Here is a 21,418-nt window from a genome sequence, read left to right on the forward strand (position 1 = left end):
TAAAAGTGTTTATTTTGCTTCTTTGAGTATGTACAGTATATAATGTATATGTGTGTGTATAAATTGGGGATGCAGCACCTGCTTTCATGTTGCAGCCCCTTCATTCTGCTTGTAAGTAAGGTCCTGGGGGTTGACAATCCACTGATCAAACATTGATGGCCTTTTCTAAGGAAAATGCCTTTATCTACTTTCGAGCTTTAATTATGGAAATAGAAAGAGTTGAGACCATAAAACGTGTGCCTTTTTCCAGAATTACAATTTTCTCTCAGATCTTTTGCTTTTTCCGGAAAGTGCTTGTGGAATGTCACATGTGCATGAGACTTAGAGAATGAATCCTGAAGTTCTTGGAGAGATGGGCGAGAGAATGTTCTTCCATGGTAATTTGTTGTACCCTGAGTTTGTCGAGTGTTTAGGTTGTTAGAATGGCTTAAACTTTGATCATTTTGTTTTTTACAGGAACCACTTGTCTTACTAGTACAATGGTTTTGTTGCACATGTTTAGTAAGACTATATGGAGTTTCAGATTTCATATATTCATCTTGTCTACTTTGCCATTTGTCATTGTACACTGGCTTAGACTCTAGAACACTGTGCATCGGTGTCAGCTGCCTTCTGTATAAAGCCTCTGACTGTTCAGTGTCAGTGATTTTGCGCATATCTTGTTCCATATGCTGCCTCTTTGTATGCAGTGGCTGTGAATTTTCCTTTTTGGTGGTGTTGCAGGTATCCTGATTATTAAAATAAACATCATCTATACATGGTGACTGTGATTCTGTCTCACAATTTTCATCTGAATGCTCTGCACAGTCTGCAATTTCATTTTCTAGGTCAGTATATGTATCCTCCTTCATAAGGCAGCGTCTTTCATCTCGTAAACGTGATATGCGACCTTCTAGTGGCCGAGCATGGAGAACAGTGGACAAAAATGTGGGTTTCTGAAAAACAGACAAACAAGATATTACAAAGGTTTGTGTTTATTTCTTATTATTGTATTTGGCTTGGAAAGATCTTAATCATCGGGCAAGAATTAAGATATTTGCTTCTTCCAAAAGTCAACTCACAGCCCACCTTACTTTTCTAGGAATCGGTTTCATCCTGAGGTCCAAAAGAGCAGTCTCATGAGTTAGAAGTCTTCCCCACCCTCAAGATAAAAGTGAATATTTCACCTCAGAATTCTGAAAACTAATTCTAAACATTGTAAACAGAGAAAGACATAACCACATTTGATCCTTCCTTGCAGACACAAATTTGACAAACAAAACATTTATTTTGAGATTTCATGTTCCAATTCCTTCCATGTAACTTCCTTCCGGTGGGAGATCTTCATCCCCATTTACCATTTTATTTAATTTGGTCCAGGAATCCTTTAAAGGGGTTATTCCGTGGAAACAGTTAATTTCTTATCGTCCCTAGACTGCCTACAAAAATAATAAACACTTTAACTCACCTTCCTTCGCTTCATTGTTTCTGCAGGATCAGGAAGTCCCATCTCCGACCAGTCTCTGCTGACAGTCTGATTCACCAGAGCCAGCCGGAGCTGTAGACGTGACGTAGCGGTGTCTCGCCCCGGCAAGTGATTGGCTAGTGGCACTGTCAGTTTCCCCCGGCTTTAGACGCTTTGCTCTGCAGCTCAGGGGAAAGCAGTGCCACCCTGATACTGGAGCTACAAGGGAGCTGCGAGCGTGAGTTAAAGTGTTTATTATTTTTGTAGGCAGCCTGGGGACAATAACAAATTAACTGTTTCGACTGATAACCCCTTTAATATTACCTCCTTATATTTTGTGCTGTACTAGTACCAAATAATAAGCAGGTCTTTAGGGAAACCTTCTAAGTTACTTAATAGCGGTCTCGTAATTTAGATAATACTCTTTTTAGGGTACATTCATACGTGCATATTTTCCTGCAGATTTTCCGCATTTGCAAACCATTAACTTTAATAGTTGGCAAAAACGGAAGCAAAATACGCAGTAAAACATACTTACTCTAAAACTTACTCTAAATAAATACAATTAGAAATACTATAGCTAAACTTTTGGGCTTTTTAATGGATACATTTATTCCAAAATGAAATTTCTGAACCCTTATTTTCTGTAACTGTGGTCAGTTTACATGACAACTATTGCCCAACTATGCAGTCACTTTTGGTTTCTCGCTTCCTAGCAGCCAATTGCTGTGAGACAATCTATCTCTTCTAGTACTTTTGAAATGTCTGACTAAGACTGTGCTGTGGTTGCAGTGCTTATTAGTCTGCTGAAGTAAAATGTTCTTGCTCAAGATTTTAAGGTGAGATCTTTCATTTTTCATTTTAAAAGAGCCCAAGTAAAATACAATGAACAGTATAGTATATGATATACAGTAAAAACTCTTTGAACCGACCACCCAAATTTGCACATGGGGTGGTCCTCTCAAAGAAGAAAGTGTTCATAATACAGGTTTAAGTGTCTAATGGAGTCAGCAGGCAAACACAGAACACAAATAAACACAAATAATGATGAAAGATCCCAAAAAATTATGTTGAATTATTTTGCCTTCAGCATGATGCCTCATTACAGTTCTTGCCCTCAGCATCACTCCCCAAACCATTTCCTGATACCCAGCCTGAATTCCCCAAAATGGTTTCCCATCTCATTTTTATTAGATAATGTGGCTCCCTGGTCCCTAGCATGGCTCTCTGTCTTAATACCTGTCCCTAGAATGGCTCCCGTTTAAGTGCTGGTCATTAGCTTCGCTCCTTATCTCAGTTCTGATTCCCAGCATGCCTCCCCATTGCAGCCTTGGTCCCCAACATGGCTCTCCATCTCATCCCTCGTCCCCAGCAAGGTTCCTCATCTAACTCTTGGTATATAGCATGGCCCCCTATGTTTTTCCTAATCCCTAGCATCTTCACACCTTTATGCCATGAATACCTTACACTATAGGATTTCAGGTCTTTCCATGTAAGAATCTCTGTTTACCACATTTGTGTTAGAGGACAGACTTTTATGGTTGCGTCTTGCATTTTATTGCCTCAAGGTGGCTATAGTATCACTTTCTAGAACTGTGCTCCAGTGAAGGTCAAACCCAGTTTTATTACAGAAACCATTTGCTTTGTAAATGCAGAGTATGTTGTGTAAGTATAGCTTACCATTTCTGTGTTTTCATCTGTTCGGCCAGTTATGTTGCCAATGACCCTATCATGAAAATCGTCAAGTTGCAGCGGGTTCATTTCACCATTACCTAATGATTAATCAGATCCTTTACATAGATTACACAGTAATTGGCAAATAACAATTATGTAAATAACATAAAAGTTTTGTAGAACCGCTTCTCTTTAAAACTACTAAATCACACTTTCCATTAAAGGAATTGTTCCAGGAGAACAAACCCATCACATATATACTGTCACTCTTAAAGAAATTGCTGATCCTACTGTAGAAGACTGCTGCTGAACCTGCCTCAGTCACCAGATTGAATAACTATTGTCAAACACACTTTTGTTACTAACATATGTTCAATATACACTCACTAGCCACTTTATTAGGTACAACCAGCTAGTACTGGGTTGGACCCCCTGTGCCATCAAAACTGCCTTCATTCTTCATGCCATACTTTCCACAAGGTGCTGGAAATATTCAATATTGGTCCATATGGACATGATAACATCACGCAGTTGCTGCAGATTGGTCACTACAAATCTATGATACGAATCTCCTGTTCCACCACATACCAAAGGTGATCTACTGGACACCAATTAAATTCAAGACACCAATTTAAAATAATATGAGCTAGGTGACATGGTGCATTATCCTGCTGGAAGTAGATCAGAAGATGAGTCCACTGTGGTCAAGGGATGGCCATGGTCAGCAACAATATTCAAGTAGGCTGTCACCATGCTCAGTTGGTAGTAAGGGGTCCTTTGAGTGGCATGAAATGTCCCCCACACCATTACACCCCCACCACCAGCCTGAACCGTAGATACAAGGGAGGACAGAGCCATGCTTTCATGTAGTTCGGCCAAATTCTGACCCTGTCATCAGAATGTTGCAGCTGGAATCATGTCTGATCAGACCATGGCATGTTCTTCCAGTCTTTCAATGTTCCAATGGTGAGTCTGTGTAAATTAAAGCCTTAATTTCCTGTTCTTTGCTGACAGGAGTGGCACCTGTTATGGTCTTTTGCTGCTGTAGCCCATCTGCGTCAAGGGTCAACGTGTTCTGCAGTCAGAGATGCTATTCTGTTTACCTTGGCTGTAACAAGTGGTTATCTGAGTTACTGTTGCCTTTCTGTCATCTTGAACCAGTCTACCCATTCTTCTCTGATGCTCACTGGATATTTTCTCTTTTATAGACCATTCTCTGTAAGCCCTAGAAATGGATGTGCATGAAAATCCCAGTAGATCAGGAGTTTCTGAAATATACAGACCAGCCCGTCTGGACCAACAACCATGCCACGATCAAAATCACTTAAATTCCTTTGTTTTCTATTCTGATGCCTGGTTTCAACTTCAGCAAGTTGTCTTGACCAGGTCTACATGCTTGAATGCATTGAGTTGCTGTCATGTGATTGGCTGATTAGCTATTTGAGCTAACAAGCAAATGAGCAGGTATACCTGATACAGTGGCCGGTCAGTGTATATACAATCACTAAGATGCCTTTGTTATAATAATTGACTTTACATTTAGAAAAGCAGCACTTTATATGGTCTACCAGGTACGAAAAAGGTCTAGTTACTGAAAGATGTATTGAAAAATTTTAAGTGCAACTGTCATCAAATCTGGGCCATATAACCTACACACAGCCTTTGTACTGTGTGCAGATTGTGTATGAGGCAGTGTTTTTACCTTCTGTCTGCCATCCTTTATTACCCCAAATCAATTTTGATGGAAGCCGCACACAGTCGGATAGGCATGGCGCAAGGTTGGCAATGCCCTGCCGCCTATCCCCTGCACGTCAGCGCTGGGACTGCTGTGTGATTGACTGACACACAGGTCCCAGCGCATGCGTCCCTTCGCTTGTCCCCTGTGCGAGCCATGGCGTGTGTCGTCATGGCAAGTGCTCGCTCCCGCCACCTACCTCCTCAGTGCCCATGCCCAGTGCTAGAGGCAGGGAGCGCACTTCCTCTCTGCCTCTAGGCATTGGGAATAGATGCAACTGAGCGCGTGTCTCCGGTCACTGGCATAGCAAGAAGAAAGAAGAGGATAGCGGGCAATATTAGATATTCAATAATAATAAAGGTGCACATGTGAATAAAGTTTGTTTGAACAGCAAAGCAGGACGACACATGTCACGGCGCACACGGGGGATAAGCGAAGGGGCGCATGCTCCTGATAGGCGTGGCGGCGGTGGGGCATTGCGAACCTCGCGCCACACCTATTCGACTGCGTGCGGCTTCCATCAAAACAGTTTTTCGGGGTAATAAAAATGGCAGACAGAAGGTAATAACACTGCCTAATACACAATCTGCACACTGTACAAAGGCTGTGTATAGGTTATATGGCCCAGATTTGATGACAGTTGCGCTTTAACAACGGCTCCTTTTCTCAGATTATGGTTTATCACCTAGCAGGACTCCCTGTGATAGTTTATAACAAAAAGGTGATTGCCCCGAGCAGATAACCCCTTTAATTTGACCACTACAGAAAGCAAGTCTTTATTGTATGAATGTCTGACTTACCTGTAAAGCTACGGTTATATGATGTTAACCACTGGGATTTGATCAGATTTCTTTGTAAATTCAGAGTCCTTTCAGAGAGTGTTTCCTCATACTCCTTATGCAGTGCATTGGGAGCTACAGTCTTTGGAGGAATTGGATAGTAGATTTGGGCATTTCCATGGTGAAATTTAGGATGCTAAAACAGATTAGGAAAGGGATTAGGAAAGGGATTACTGGGCTCAATAACTGTCGGCCCAACAGTTCGCTCAACAGTTATCTCTCCTGACCTTCCCATACACATGAACATTCAGTTGTGAAAATCCAACACACTTGACTCTTCTCTTCACAAACAACATCAGTCGGGAGGCCACTATACATCTTTAGTATAAGGTGCATGGGCACCTTTAGGGCTAATGCACATGGGCACAGAGCCTGTAAGGCAATGCACATATGTCATATACTGAGTACAGAATTACTTTGCCTCTCGATACTACTGTGCAGGCTCCCTTGGACTCCATATGCACAAAGCTTGTCTCGCCTAAAAGCATTGGCATACACAACAGAATTCATTCATCCAGTGGGACATGCATCATCTGAATTTTACAATTAAGTTGGATTTGTATGAAATCAGATACATTAGGTTTACAGTGGAGGATTCCTGAACCTCAATGCATCCCTTTTATAGCTTTTTGCAAAATGTAGCTATAATATAGAAGTACACAAAGGAGAAAGAGAGCAGCACTGCATAAAAATTATGTGAGGGGGCCAGCAGGTGTAGAGCCCTCTCATAGTATACTCCAAGTAGTGCTACAAGTGATTCTTTGTTTGGAGTATAATATAGAAGGAGACATTTGAAGAAATTGGGAGCTTTAGATACGGCAGGTCACTTTTTTGTCTGAATAAAACACTTAAATTAACTGTGCATTTGTTTGGACTTGTAAATAGGGAAGTAGTGTGTATGGATTCTTACAAACTGTGCAAGGCTCCATTAAAGCAGATATATCATGCTGAAAAACATATCCCGTATGCAAACGGATGGGGGATCAGGTTCAGATGGTAGGGGGTCCAGCCGCTGTCTCCTGTATGGGGCCCTAGCTCTCCTCAGTAGCACATAACGACCCCACACGAAGCGGTGGTCAACATGCCCCCTCCATATATCTCTATGGGAGAGCCATTCGGCTATCTTGGATTTTCCATAGACATATATGAAGGGGATGTGTCAGGCGCCACTTCGTGAGGGGGTCGTGATGTGCTGCTCCCGGGAAGAGCCAGGGCCCTGTGCAGGAGATTGGAGGGGTCCCAGTGGTTGAACCCTTTTAAAACGTATTCCATATCCCGCGGATAGGGGATAAGATTTTCAGCATGATATATCTCCTTTAAAAAAAAGGGGAATTTACCCATCTGTAGACAGCTGTTTCAGAGTTATTGCCCCTTGTCAATACAGAGCAGGGTGCCACTTCCTCCCGGCGCTTGGCGCAACTTTATTCAGAATAGGCAGAATAGTGAAAGCCACTACCAGACAATACTGGCGTTTGATTTTCTCCCCTAGAACAAAAGTATTGGGTATGTTGAAATCCAAACTGCTCAACCTCTCTCCCCCAACATTGGTGGAGGGAAGTTAAAAAGGCCACTCTACATATTAGATGCCTGGCCAATCCAGCTGAGATTCATGGGTTTTGCCAATTTGTATGCCCATATTTAGGCATTCCTCCCTTTTGTTATTTTCTGCATTATCACCCAGGACCTGAAGCGTCTTTCCACCCTTATGAAAACCTCCAAAGCAGATATGGATTGTACCTGTTACGCCGAGCGCTCCGGGTCCCCGCTCCTCCCCGGAGCGCTCGCTTCACTCTCCCCGCGGCAGCGCTCCGGTCACGTCCTCTGACCCGGGGCGCTGCGATTCCGCTGCCAGCCGGGATGCGATTCGCGATGCGGGTAGCGCCCGCTCGCGATGCGCACCCCGGCTCCCCTACCTGACTCGCTCTCCGTCTGTTCTGTCCCGGCGCGCGCGGCCCCGCTCCCTAGGGCGCGCGCGCGCCGGGTCTCTGCGATTTAAAGGGCCACTGCGCCGCTGATTGGCGCAGTGGTTCCAATTAGTGATTACACCTGTGCACTTCCCTATATTACCTCACTTCCCTTGCACTCCCTTGCCGGATCTTGTTGCCTTAGTGCCAGTGAAAGCGTTCCTTGTGTGTTCCTTGCCTGTGTTTCCAGACCTTCTGCCGTTGCCCCTGACTACGATCCTTGCTGCCTGCCCCGACCTTCTGCTACGTCCGACCTTGCTTTTGCCTACTCCCTTGTACCGCGCCTATCTTCAGCAGCCAGAGAGGTGAGCCGTTGCTAGTGGATACGACCTGGTCACTACCGCCGCAGCAAGACCATCCCGCTTTGCGGCGGGCTCTGGTGAAAACCAGTAGTGGCTTTGAACCGGTCCACTAGCACGGTCCACGCCAATCCCTCTCTGGCACAGAGGATCCACTACCTGCCAGCCGGCATCGTGACAGTAGATCCGGCCATGGATCCCGCTGAAGTTCCTCTGCCAGTTGTCGCTGACCTCACCACGGTGGTCGCCCAGCAGTCACAACAGATAGCGCAACAAGGCCAACAGCTGTCTCAACTGACCGTTATGCTACAACAGTTACTACCACAGCTTCAGCAGTCATCTCCTCCGCCAGCTCCTGCACCTCCTCCGCAGCGAGTGGCCGCTCCTGGGATACGCTTATCCTTGCCGGATAAATTTGATGGGGACTCTAAGTTTTGCCGTGGCTTTCTTTCCCAATGTTCCCTGCATCTGGAGATGATGTCGGACCTGTTTCCCACTGAAAGGTCTAAGGTGGCTTTCGTAGTCAGCCTTCTGTCCGGAAAAGCCCTGTCATGGGCCACACCGCTCTGGGACCGCAATGACCCCGTCACTGCCTCTGTACACTCCTTCTTCTCGGAAATCCGAAGTGTCTTTGAGGAACCTGCCCGAGCCTCTTCTGCTGAGACTGCCCTGTTGAACCTGGTCCAGGGTAATTCTTCCGTTGGCGAGTATGCCGTACAATTCCGTACTCTTGCTTCAGAATTGTCCTGGAATAATGAGGCCCTCTGCGCGACCTTCAAAAAAGGCCTATCCAGCAACATTAAAGATGTTCTGGCCGCACGAGAAATTCCTGCTAATCTACATGAACTTATTCACCTAGCCACTCGCATTGACATGCGTTTTTCCGAAAGGCGTCAGGAACTCCGCCAAGATATGGACTCTGTTCGCACGAGGCGTTTCTCCTCCTCGGCTCCTCTCTCCTCTGGTCCCCTGCAATCTGTTCCTGTGCCTCCCGCCGTGGAGGCTATGCAGGTCGACCGGTCTCGCCTGACACCTCAAGAGAGGACACGACGCCGTATGGAGAACCTCTGCCTGTACTGTGCTAGTACCGAACACTTCCTGAGAGATTGTCCTATCCGTCCTCCCCGCCTGGAAAGACGTACGCTGACTCCGCACAAAAGTGAGACAGTCCTTGATGTCTACTCTGCTTCTCCACGTCTTACTGTGCCTGTGCGGATGTCTGCCTCTGCCTTCTCCTTCTCTACAGTGGCCTTCTTGGACTCTGGATCTGCAGGAAATTTTATTTTGGCCTCTCTCGTCAACAGGTTCAACATCCCGGTGACCAGTCTCGCCAGACCCCTCTACATCAATTGTGTAAATAATGAAAGATTGGACTGTACCATACGTTTCCGCACGGAGCCCCTTCTTATGAGCATCGGATCTCATCATGAGAGGATTGAACTTTTGGTCCTCCCCAATTGCACCTCGGAAATTCTCCTTGGACTTCCCTGGCTTCAACTTCATTCCCCTACCCTGGATTGGTCCACTGGGGAGATCAAGAGTTGGGGGTCCTCTTGTTCCAAGAACTGTCTAAAACCGGTTCCCAGTAACCCTTGCCGTAACTCTGTGGTTCCTCCAGTAACCGGTCTCCCTAAGGCCTATATGGACTTCGCGGATGTTTTCTGCAAAAAACAAGCTGAGACTCTACCTCCTCACAGGCCTTATGATTGCCCTATCGACCTCCTCCCGGGTACTACTCCACCCCGGGGCAGAATTTATCCTCTCTCTGCCCCAGAGACTCTTGCCATGTCCGAATACGTCCAGGAGAATCTAAAAAAGGGCTTTATCCGTAAATCCTCCTCTCCTGCCGGAGCCGGATTTTTCTTTGTGTCCAAAAAAGATGGCTCCTTACGTCCTTGCATTGACTACCGCGGTCTTAATAAAATCACGGTTAAGAACCGCTACCCCTTACCCCTCATCTCTGAACTCTTTGATCGCCTCCAAGGTGCCCACATCTTCACTAAATTGGACTTAAGAGGCGCCTATAACCTCATTCGCATCAGAGAGGGGGACGAGTGGAAAACGGCATTTAACACCAGAGATGGACACTTTGAGTATCTGGTCATGCCCTTTGGACTGTGCAACGCCCCTGCCGTCTTCCAAGACTTTGTCAATGAAATTTTTCGTGATCTGTTATACTCCTGTGTTGTTGTATATCTGGACGATATCCTAATTTTTTCTGCCAATCTAGAAGAACACCGCCAGCATGTCCGTATGGTTCTTCAGAGACTTCGTGACAACCAACTCTATGCCAAAATTGAGAAATGTCTGTTTGAATGCCAATCTCTTCCTTTTCTAGGATATTTGGTCTCTGGCCAGGGACTACAGATGGATCCAGACAAACTCTCTGCCGTCTTAGATTGGCCACGCCCCTCCGGACTCCGTGCTATCCAACGCTTTTTGGGGTTCGCCAATTATTACAGGCAATTTATTCCACATTTTTCTACCATTGTGGCTCCTATCGTGGCTTTAACCAAAAAAAATGCTGATCCCAAGTCCTGGCCTCCTCAAGCAGAAGACGCCTTTAAACGACTCAAGTCTGCCTTTTCTTCGGCTCCCGTCCTCTCCAGACCTGACCCTTCCAAACCCTTCCTATTGGAGGTTGATGCCTCCTCAGTGGGAGCTGGAGCTGTTCTTCTACAAAAAAATTCTTCCGGGCATGCTGTCACTTGTGGTTTTTTCTCTAGGACCTTCTCTCCAGCGGAGAGGAACTACTCCATCGGGGATCGAGAGCTTCTAGCCATTAAATTAGCACTTGAGGAATGGAGGCATCTGCTGGAGGGATCAAGTTCTCCTGTTATTATCTACACCGACCACAAGAACCTCTCCTACCTCCAGTCTGCCCAACGGCTGAATCCTCGCCAGGCCCGGTGGTCTCTGTTCTTTGCCCGATTTAATTTTGAGATTCACTTTCGTCCTGCCGATAAGAACATTAGGGCCGATGCTCTCTCTCGTTCCTCGGATGCCTCAGAAGTTGAACTCTCTCCGCAACACATCATTCCACCTGACTGCCTGATCTCCACTTCTCCTGCCTCCATCAGGCAGACTCCTCCAGGAAAGACCTTTGTTTCTCCTCGCCAACGCCTCGGAATCCTCAAATGGGGTCACTCCTCCCATCTCGCAGGTCATGCGGGTATCAAGAAATCTGTGCAACTCATCTCCCGCTTCTATTGGTGGCCGACTCTGGAGACGGATGTTGTGGACTTTGTGCGAGCCTGCACTATCTGTGCCCGGGATAAGACTCCTCGCCAGAAGCCCGCTGGTTTTCTTCATCCTCTGCCTGTCCCCGAACAGCCTTGGTCTCTGATTGGTATGGATTTTATTACTGATTTACCCCCTTCCCGTGGCAACACTGTTATTTGGGTGGTCGTTGATCGATTCTCCAAAATGGCACATTTCATCCCTCTTCCTGGTCTTCCTTCTGCGCCTCAGTTGGCTAAACAATTTTTTGTACACATTTTTCGTCTTCACGGATTGCCTACGCAGATTGTCTCGGATAGAGGCGTCCAATTCGTGTCTAAATTCTGGAGGGCTCTCTGTAAACAACTCAAGATTAAATTAAATTTTTCTTCTGCATATCATCCCCAGTCCAATGGACAAGTAGAAAGGATTAACCAGATCTTGGGTGATTATTTGCGACATTTTGTTTCCTCCCGCCAGGATGACTGGGCAGATCTCCTCCCATGGGCCGAATTCTCGTATAACTTCAGGGTCTCTGAGTCTTCCTCCAAATCCCCATTTTTCGTGGTGTACGGCCGTCACCCTCTTCCCCCCCTCCCTACTCCCTTGCCCTCTGGTCTGCCCGCTGTGGATGAAATTTCTCGTGACCTTTCCATCATATGGAGAGAGACCCAAAATTCTCTCTTACAGGCTTCATCACGCATGAAGAAGTTCGCGGATAAGAAAAGAAGAGCTCCCCCCGTTTTTTCCCCTGGAGACAAGGTATGGCTCTCCGCTAAATATGTCCGCTTCCGTGTCCCTAGCTACAAGTTGGGACCACGCTATCTTGGTCCTTTCAAAATTTTGTGTCAAATTAATCCTGTCTCTTATAAACTTCTTCTTCCTCCCTCTCTTCGTATCCCTAATGCCTTTCACGTCTCTCTTCTCAAACCACTCATCCTCAACCGTTTTTCTCCCAAGTCTGTTCCTCCCACTCCTGTTTCCGGCTCCTCGGACATCTTCTCGGTCAAAGAAATTTTAGCTGCCAAAAAGGTCAGAGGAAAAAATTTTTTTTTAGTGGACTGGGAGGGTTGTGGTCCTGAAGAGAGATCCTGGGAACCTGAGGACAACATCCTAGACAAAAGTCTGCTCCTCAGGTTCTCAGGCTCTAAGAAGAGGGGGAGACCCAAGGGGGGGGGGTACTGTTACGCCGAGCGCTCCGGGTCCCCGCTCCTCCCCGGAGCGCTCGCTTCACTCTCCCCGCGGCAGCGCTCCGGTCACGTCCTCTGACCCGGGGCGCTGCGATTCCGCTGCCAGCCGGGATGCGATTCGCGATGCGGGTAGCGCCCGCTCGCGATGCGCACCCCGGCTCCCCTACCTGACTCGCTCTCCGTCTGTTCTGTCCCGGCGCGCGCGGCCCCGCTCCCTAGGGCGCGCGCGCGCCGGGTCTCTGCGATTTAAAGGGCCACTGCGCCGCTGATTGGCGCAGTGGTTCCAATTAGTGATTACACCTGTGCACTTCCCTATATTACCTCACTTCCCTTGCACTCCCTTGCCGGATCTTGTTGCCTTAGTGCCAGTGAAAGCGTTCCTTGTGTGTTCCTTGCCTGTGTTTCCAGACCTTCTGCCGTTGCCCCTGACTACGATCCTTGCTGCCTGCCCCGACCTTCTGCTACGTCCGACCTTGCTTTTGCCTACTCCCTTGTACCGCGCCTATCTTCAGCAGCCAGAGAGGTGAGCCGTTGCTAGTGGATACGACCTGGTCACTACCGCCGCAGCAAGACCATCCCGCTTTGCGGCGGGCTCTGGTGAAAACCAGTAGTGGCTTAGAACCGGTCCACTAGCACGGTCCACGCCAATCCCTCTCTGGCACAGAGGATCCACTACCTGCCAGCCGGCATCGTGACAGTACCATCTGCCGGCCCCACTGATCTTTGTACTGTGCTTTGCAAGGAATCAAGGAAACTAAAGAATGTTGCTGTAGGATCCACAATACTAGTTTGGGCTATGAAGAAACATGACACCAGTACCATAAAATGTACAGCTGACGTGTGATCTCCATAGTAACAGGAAGCAAGAAGGAAGAGTACACGCTTGAAGTTATTACTTCTCTGAGGCCATATTATCGCCTGCATGTACTTTGTAGCTAGAGACAATTATGGACATTGATCAACGGGTTTAGTCAGGTTTTCTTTACTATAATTGTCGCAAAATTGTCGCAACTGCGACTACACGATTTTTCGTGCGACATTTTGACTGGAAAGCGAGAAAAGTTTTCCTAAAATTTACTATGTAGTAATAATTTTAAAATGGACTACGGGTAGTCAGGTATTTATTAACTGCGACAGTCGCAGCTGCGCAAAAAAAAGTCGCAACAGCGTTAAAAATTGACTAAATTTACTCCAGCTCAAACATGGAGCAGAAAAAGCTAATACCAAAGTAAAAAAGGAAAAATCGCTTACGTGAAAGAAAATTATCAACAGGCTGAAACCAGTTGATAAATACGTCGCACATAAGCAAAAAAAAAGTAAGGAAAAAATTACTAAAAAAAAGAATACATAAGCAAACATTGATAAATGTCCCTCAATAATCCTACAGGACACAGCCCCGAATACTAAAATGAGTGGGGAAAAGTCAAATGGCTTCTAGTTACAGTAGAACCATAGGCCTGTGGATAAAAAAAACACCACGGAGAACCCACTGTCCATTTTAAGCAGTCTTATAGCGGTCTTTGTTTTAAGTGATGAACCCACTTTTGTCTGCAAAATATTTGTCTGCACATATTTTGGTGCACACCAGCTATGCACAACAAATTCCACCTTTTTTATTTTGCACAAACAGCCAAAGACACCCCAAATTTATTAAGATACATCTTACTCTGGCAGACTTCTGTTTAAACTGGCACAAGAAACACCCCAGTCTAACTAAATCTCCCCCTTTTTGGAATATTTACTAATACTCTCACTTGGGTGACTTTATTTTTGTGTACAAACTGTTAAAATGCTACATGTTTAATTGTATTCAGTATGGGGCAAGGGGGAATTTATCATTGGTTTTACCCTGTTTTTGTGGTGTTGTTTTGTTGCACTATTTTGTTGAAGCGATTGTTTAGAGACTTTTCATTGTGACTTTAGATGCTTTTTCTATAATTGTGTAGCTATGCTGTAGTCTGGTTATCTAATTGCAGCAGTCATGAATTTATCATGTGTGAAATTATTTATCTCGTCTCGTCGCACAATTTGTCACAATGCCCTCAGTTTATTGCAGATCTCCATCAGCCCTGACCTGGCTTACAAAACTGGCTGTGGACAGCATTTTCTAAAAGGTTGCACATTTTGGCAAAATAGGTTAAAGTCACAACAAATGTCTCAGAGAAGGAGCCATACAAACTGAAGTGTAATTTCAAAAAATGGATACTAGCACCATATTTATAATATGCTATGCGACCATTAAATCTGGTGCACGTACACATCGCCACCACACAAGTTAAAGGTGTATAAAAATTGTTCACCTACACACCCTTGATAAATACCGCCAATGTCTTTAGGTTGTTTGTAAATATGTAGATTTTAATCCATTTTAACCCCTTAAAGACACAGAACGTAAATGTACGTCCTGGTGTCCTGTTACTTAATGCACCAGGACTTACATTTACGTCCTATACATGAAGCGGGCTCAGGAGTTTTGCCTGCGTCATGCACAGGAGATCCCGACTGCTATCAGCAGCCAGGGACCCGCCAATAATGTCGGACATCAGCGATTGCACTGATGTCCACCATTAACTCCTCAGATGCTGTGATTAATACTGATCACAGCATCTGCAGCAGTGCACGGCCGCGAGAAACTGATCATTCAAAATGGAGGACGGAGGTCCCCTGACCTGCCTCCGCCGCTCTTCCGGCATCTTCTTCTCAGGTCTGCCTTCCACCAGACCATAGAAGAAGATCACCAATAATACTGCGATGTCCCAGTACAGGTACACATTCCTGTACTACCTGTAGGCCCTGTCAGGTTGAGTCCCTCAGTGACCTGGGGGCTCCCCTGCAGGGACTCCCCTTGTTCTGTTAATTTATTAAATGTGGTATGTGTAGCTTTAAGAGCATAGACAGGATCCTAATGTCTAGATAGTACACAGGGCCCGTGGAGGACTCAAGGACCTGTGTGTGAGTAAGCCTGTCACATGTTATGTTATACAGTTATATGATTTGTTGCAACATATACTCCCAGAGAGCACCAGATGTAACCTATGACCCACAGCTTGACCAATATCTACAGGGTAGGCCATTTGTATGGATACACCTTAATAAAATGAGAATGGTTGGTGATATTAACTTCCTGTTTGTAGCACATTAGTATATGTGAGGGGGGAAACTTTTCAAGATGGGTGGTGACCATGGTGGCCATTTTGAAGTTGGCCATTTTGAATCCAACTTTTGTTTTTTTAATAGGAAGAGGGTCATGTGACACATCAAACATATTGGGAATTTCACAAGAAAAACAATGATGTGCTTGGTTTTAATGTAACTTTATTCTTTCATGAGTTATTTACAAGTTTCTGACCACTTATAAAATGTGTTCAATGTGCTGCCCATTGTGTTGGATTGTCAATGCAACCCACTTCTCCCACTCTTCACACACTGATAGCAACACTGCAGGAGAAATGCTAACACAGGCTTCCTGTATCCATAGTTTCAGGTGCTACACATCTTGTATCTTCACAGCATAAACAATTGCCTTCAGATGACCCCAAAGATAAAAGTCTAAGGGGGTCAGATCGGGAGACCCTGGGGGCCATTCAACTGGCCCACGACGACCAATCCACTTTCCAGGAAACTGTTCATCTAGGAATGCTCGGACCTGACACCCATAATGTGGTGGTGCACCATCTTGCTGGAAAAACTCAGGGAACGTGCCAGCTTCAGTGCATAAAGAGGGAAACACATCATCATGTAGCAATTTCGCATATCCAGTGGCCTTGAGGTTTCCATTGATGAAGAATGGCCCCACTATCTTTGTACCCCATATACCACACCATACCATCAATGTTTGTGTTCCAATAGTCTTGGAGGGATCTATCCAATGTGGGTTAGTGTCAGACCAATAGCAGTGGTTTTGTTTGTTAACTTCACCATTCACATAAGAGTTTACCTCATCACTGAACAAAATCTTTTGCGTAAACTGAGGGTCCTGTTCCAATTTTTGTTTTGCCCATTCTGCAGCACCTGAAACTACGGATACTGGAAGCCTGTGCTAGCATTTCTCCTGCGGTGTTGCTATCAGTGTGTGAAGAGTGGGAGAAGAGGGTTGCATTGACAATCCAACACAATGGGCAGCACATTGAACACATTTTATAAGTGGTCAGAAACTTGTAAATCACTCATGAAAAAATAAAGTTACGTTAAAACCAAGCACATCATTGTCATTTGTGGTCAAAGCATGCTATTTTTTTGTTATGCAGTTTGTTTCTCTGACCTTCAAAACAAAAAAAAAATGTGTGAATCCAGCCTAAAGTACAGACTGACAGTTTTTTTTTTTTATCCATTGGTTTTGGCTTCAAATACTGCAAAAAGAAAAAAAAGTTTTAAAAAAATTGCATATATACAGTATACAGGAAACTTTAAGCTTCATGCACAGGAAGAGCTTATATGGCATATATACATGAAACTTTAGGCTTTGTGCAGCTCTTCCTGTGCATGAAGCCTAAAGTTTCCTGTATGTATGCATTTTTCCCCCCCTTTTTGCAGTATTTCAAGCCAAAACCAATGGATAAAAAAAATAAAACTGTCAGCCTTTACTTTAGGCTGGATTCACAAATGTTTATCTGTTTTGAAGGTAAGAGAAACAAACTGCATAACAAAAAAATAACATGCATTGACCACAAATTACGCCCCCTCCCGTAGGCTTGCATTGAGGGGGTGGGACGTGACGTCACATGGGGGAGTCGTGATGTCATGATACTCCGGCCCCGTGGTCGTGAGGCTTCAGACTCTGAACCTCCAGCTCTGCATGCAGCTCACACAGGTGGGTGCTGCATGAGAAATTGTGGGGGTTCCCAGCGGTGGGACCCCTGTGATCAGACATCTTATCCCCTATCCTTTGGATAGGAGATAAGATGTCTTAGGGCCGGAGTACCCCTTTAAGCATTCAAATAGTCATACTGCACCTCCATATTCTTACAGTTTTATACCAAGATAGTTTTTTTTTTTTTTTTTTGCATCAGATACCAGAAACAAAGTTGTACTATGCTCCATTGAACACCATTTTTCTGTTAAATGACATTGTACTAAGCACCAGACCAGTGTCTTGCTCTTAAAGTAGCTATCCAGGAACAGAAAAACAGAGCAAATGCCTGTCCTTAAGCTGTTTGTGGTTGTTTACTTGGCTTCATTCACTTCAATGAAACTGAGCTGCAATACCACACACAACCTGAGGACAGGTGTGGTGCTATTTTTTTAAATAAATTGGCTCTGTTTTTCTAATCTTGGATAACCCCTTTAAAGGGATACCCTTTAAAACTGATTCCAGAAAGTTAAACAGTTTTGTAAATTTTTCTATTTAACCATCTTAATCCTCCCAGTACTTATCAGCTGCTGTGTACTTCAGAGGAAGTTGTGTAGTTCTTTTCTGGCTAACCACAGTGCTCTCTGCTGACACCTCTGTCCGTGTCAGGAATTCTCCGGAGCAGGATAGGTTACCTATGGGGATTTGCTCCTACTATGGACAGTTCCAGACATGGACAGAGGTGTCAGCAGAGAGCACTGTGGTCAGACTGAAAAGAACTATACAACTTCCTCTGTAGTATACAGCAGTTGATGGAAGTACTGGAAGGATGAAGATTTTTAAGTACAGAAGTAATTTACAAATCTGTATAACTTTCTGCCACCAGTTGATTTGACAAAATTTGTTTTTCACCAGAGTACCCCTTTAACCCCTTGCCGCAAAATGCTGTATATAAAAGACGCTGTGGCACGGGAAGGCTATGAAGCGAGCTCAGGAGCTGAGCTCGTATCATACCCGCACGGTCCCGGCTGCTATCAGCAGCCAGGACCCGTGGCTAATGCCGGACATCGCCATTCAGGCAGATGTCTGGCATTAACTCTTTAGACGTGGCGATCAAAGTTGATCGCCGCGTCTATCTAAAGTAAAAAGTGAATGCTTCCTGGCAGCTCAGTCGGGCTGATCGGGACCATTGCGCTAAAATCGCGATGTCCCCATCTTGGCATCAGTAGGGTGCCTTACCTACCTTCTGCGCGTCCGATCAGCAATTGATTGCTCCAAGCCTGAAATCCCAGCTTGAGCAATCAATCACCGATAACCCTGATCAATGCATTGCAATGCAATGGTATTGATCAGTGTATTGAATCAATGTACTGCATGTTATAGTCCCCTAGGCTATAACATTGCAAAAAAAAAGTGAAGAAAAAAAAGTTAATAAAGATGATTTAACCCCTTCCCTAATAAAAGTTTGAATCACCCCCCTTTTCCCATAAAAAAAAACTGTGTAAATAAAAAATCAACATGTGGTATCGCCGCGTGCATAAATGTATGAAATATAAAAATATATCGTTAATGAAACCCCACGATCAATGGCGTACGTGCAAAAAAATTCAAAAGTCCAAAATAGCGTATTTTTGGTCACTTTTTATACCATAAAAAATGAATAAAATGTGATTAATAAAGTCCTATCAAAACAGAAATAATACCGAAAAAAACTGCAGATCACGGCACAAAAATGAGCCCTCATACCGCTGCGTACGTGGGAAAAATAAAAAGTTATATGGGTCAGAATAGGACAATTTCAAATGTATAAATTTTACTACATGTAGTTATGATTTTTTTTCAGAAGTACGACAAAATCAAACCTATATAAGTAGGGTATCATTTTAATCATATGGACCTACCGAATAAAGATAAGGTGTCATATTTACTGAAAAATGTACTGTGTAGAAACGGAAGCCCCCAAAATTACAAAAGGGTGTATTTTCTTCCATTTTGTCGCACAATGATTTTTTTTTCCGTTTCGCCGTAGATTTAACGGTAAAATGACTGATGTCATTACAAAGAAGAATTGGTGACGCAAAAAATAAGCCATAATAGGGATTTTTAGGTGCAAAATTGAAAGGGTTATGATTTTTAAAAGGTAAGGAGGAAAAAACTAAAGTGCAAAAAAGGAAAAACGCTATGTCCTGAAGGGGTTAATACTGTCTAGGCTGAAGTGTACATTTGTTCCACTTCTACGGAAGACAAAAAATATGTGTTTACAGGTTGAATACATATTGCACAGTTATAACTATACATTATGTCCCCATTACACCCCTGTCAAGAATTTGAAGTGTCATCTAAGGCAGTTTCAATCATTTTAACCTGGGGCGGCCTGTACTGCTACTGCTCAGATAGGTTGACTCGTGAGATACAGCCGAAATGATAAAGGCTACAACTGTACAAACTGAGTGCAGTACTCACAGAACACTAACCACTCAGGCTCCGTGAACAACCAAGCGGGTTATAAAGAGTATTCTGTACAACAAATGGTTCACCCTGTACAGATAAAATCTAGCCTTTATTCATTGTCTTTAAAAAACAAAATTGCATTTGAATTGGAAAAAACAAAAAACTAAATTGCAAATACCACACCAACATGTGCATATGACATAAAATGTTTGCCAACGTAGCTTTCTAGAAAATAGATTAAAGGGGTACTCCACCCCTAGACATCTTATAAGATATCTGATCGCGATGGTCCCTGTGCTGGGGACCCCAGCGATCTCCCGGCTGCACCCGGTGTTCGTTTAGAGCGTCGGTGCAGCGCCGAAGGCTTGTCACGGCCGTGCCTCGCTCGTGATGTCTTGACCATGCCCCCTCAATGCAAGTCTATGGGAGGGGGCATGACGGACATCACGAGCGAGGCGTGACCTCATGAGCTTCCACCCCACATCACCAGTCATCTGGCACAAAGCGAAGTTTGCTCTGTGCACCGAATGCCTGAAGTGCAGCAGCTGAGATCGCGGGATCAGACATTTTATCCACAATTTTTTAATAGGGGATAAGATGTCTAGGGGTGCAGTACTCCTTTAATATCACTGTGCCAGATAAACAAATGAAAGCTAGTGATAGACAAAGTCATTTAGACAGTCATTTCAGTGTCTGTGAGGGTGCAAAATAATAGGTTAACCGCAAGTAAATCCTGTTTCATGTCAGTTTGTTGCGATTGCGCAGTGGGAATCTCAGGACCCTCAACTATCTCTTTTATTACCAAGTTCCCTCTCACCCCCCTACCTTTTTATCTGCACCTCTGGATTCCTTTTCATTAAAGGAGAAATCCAGACCATAAAAATTGTCTCCCATAGTGCCGGCAGTAAAAAATAAAGATTTACATACCTTACTCCGCTCCCCCGGGGCCTCTGGTAACCGGCTCTGGTCTCCGCTGCAATCCACTTCCTGGTTGCCGGTGGTCGGATGAATCAGCCAATCACCAGCCACAGCGCAGTGCGACTCGGCCGGCGATAGGCTGAGCGACAGTGTGACGTTTTCGGCCGCAGGTGCCGGTGTAGTGAAGAATTTTGTGTCCTGAAACGTTTTTACACTGCCGCTCAGCCTATCGCCGGGCGAGTCGCACTGCGCTGTGGCTGGTGATTGGCTGATTCATCCGACCACCGGCAACCAGGAAGTGGATTGCGGCGGAGACCGGAGCCGGTTACTGGAGGCCCCGGAGGAGCGGAGGAAGGTATGTACATCTTTATTTTTTTACTGCCAGCACTATGGGAGACAATTTTTATGGTCTGGAGTTCTCCTTTAACATAAATTTCAGCTGCCCATTCTATTGATTATTGCCCTTTTAAAGGGTATCTTTCATCAATAATTTTTGATATATTAGATTAATGTATGCAGAATAACTTTACAATTGCAAGTTATTAAAAATATGCTTTTTTCTATTTCATTTTCCACTTTGAAAAAATGACCACTAGAGGTCTCCCTACCAGTCCTGGCTTCTAGCCCTTTTTATAGATTTCAGACTCATGCTGGAGTCTTAAATCTCAGACTGCAGCCGGGACACAGACAAGCTCAGCACTGCTCCCTGCCTGTCAGTCAGACAGGCAGGAGCCAGCACTTTGCTCATAGCACAGCAGGGGATACTCCTGACTCTGCCTTACTTCATTCCCTCATTCATTTTACTATCTGAGCTCCGATCTTTCTTTTTTCTGCACATGCAGTTGTAAACAGAGAGGAGAAGATTACTAGCTGCCAGCTGAGCTTGTCTGTGTCCT

At 44.8% G+C, this 21,418-nt stretch overlaps 1 protein-coding gene across 1 annotated transcript in view; it reads right to left on the reverse strand.

Moving 5' to 3' along the window:
• The window catches only part of SPMIP4 (sperm microtubule inner protein 4), a 55,524-nt gene continuing 34,106 nt past the window's right edge, over window positions 1-21,418 (reverse strand). The window contains exons 7-9 of the mRNA XM_056519835.1: window positions 5,654-5,828; window positions 3,125-3,216; window positions 1-935 (exon numbers count right to left, since the gene is read on the reverse strand). Coding sequence (XP_056375810.1) covers window positions 198-935; window positions 3,125-3,216; window positions 5,654-5,828 — 1,005 coding nt within the window. The 3' untranslated portion in view covers window positions 1-197. The remainder of the gene's footprint in view (window positions 936-3,124; window positions 3,217-5,653; window positions 5,829-21,418) is intronic.

This window comes from Hyla sarda, chromosome 5 (genome assembly GCF_029499605.1).
Source record: "Hyla sarda isolate aHylSar1 chromosome 5, aHylSar1.hap1, whole genome shotgun sequence".
Taxonomy (NCBI): Eukaryota; Metazoa; Chordata; class Amphibia; order Anura; family Hylidae; genus Hyla; species Hyla sarda.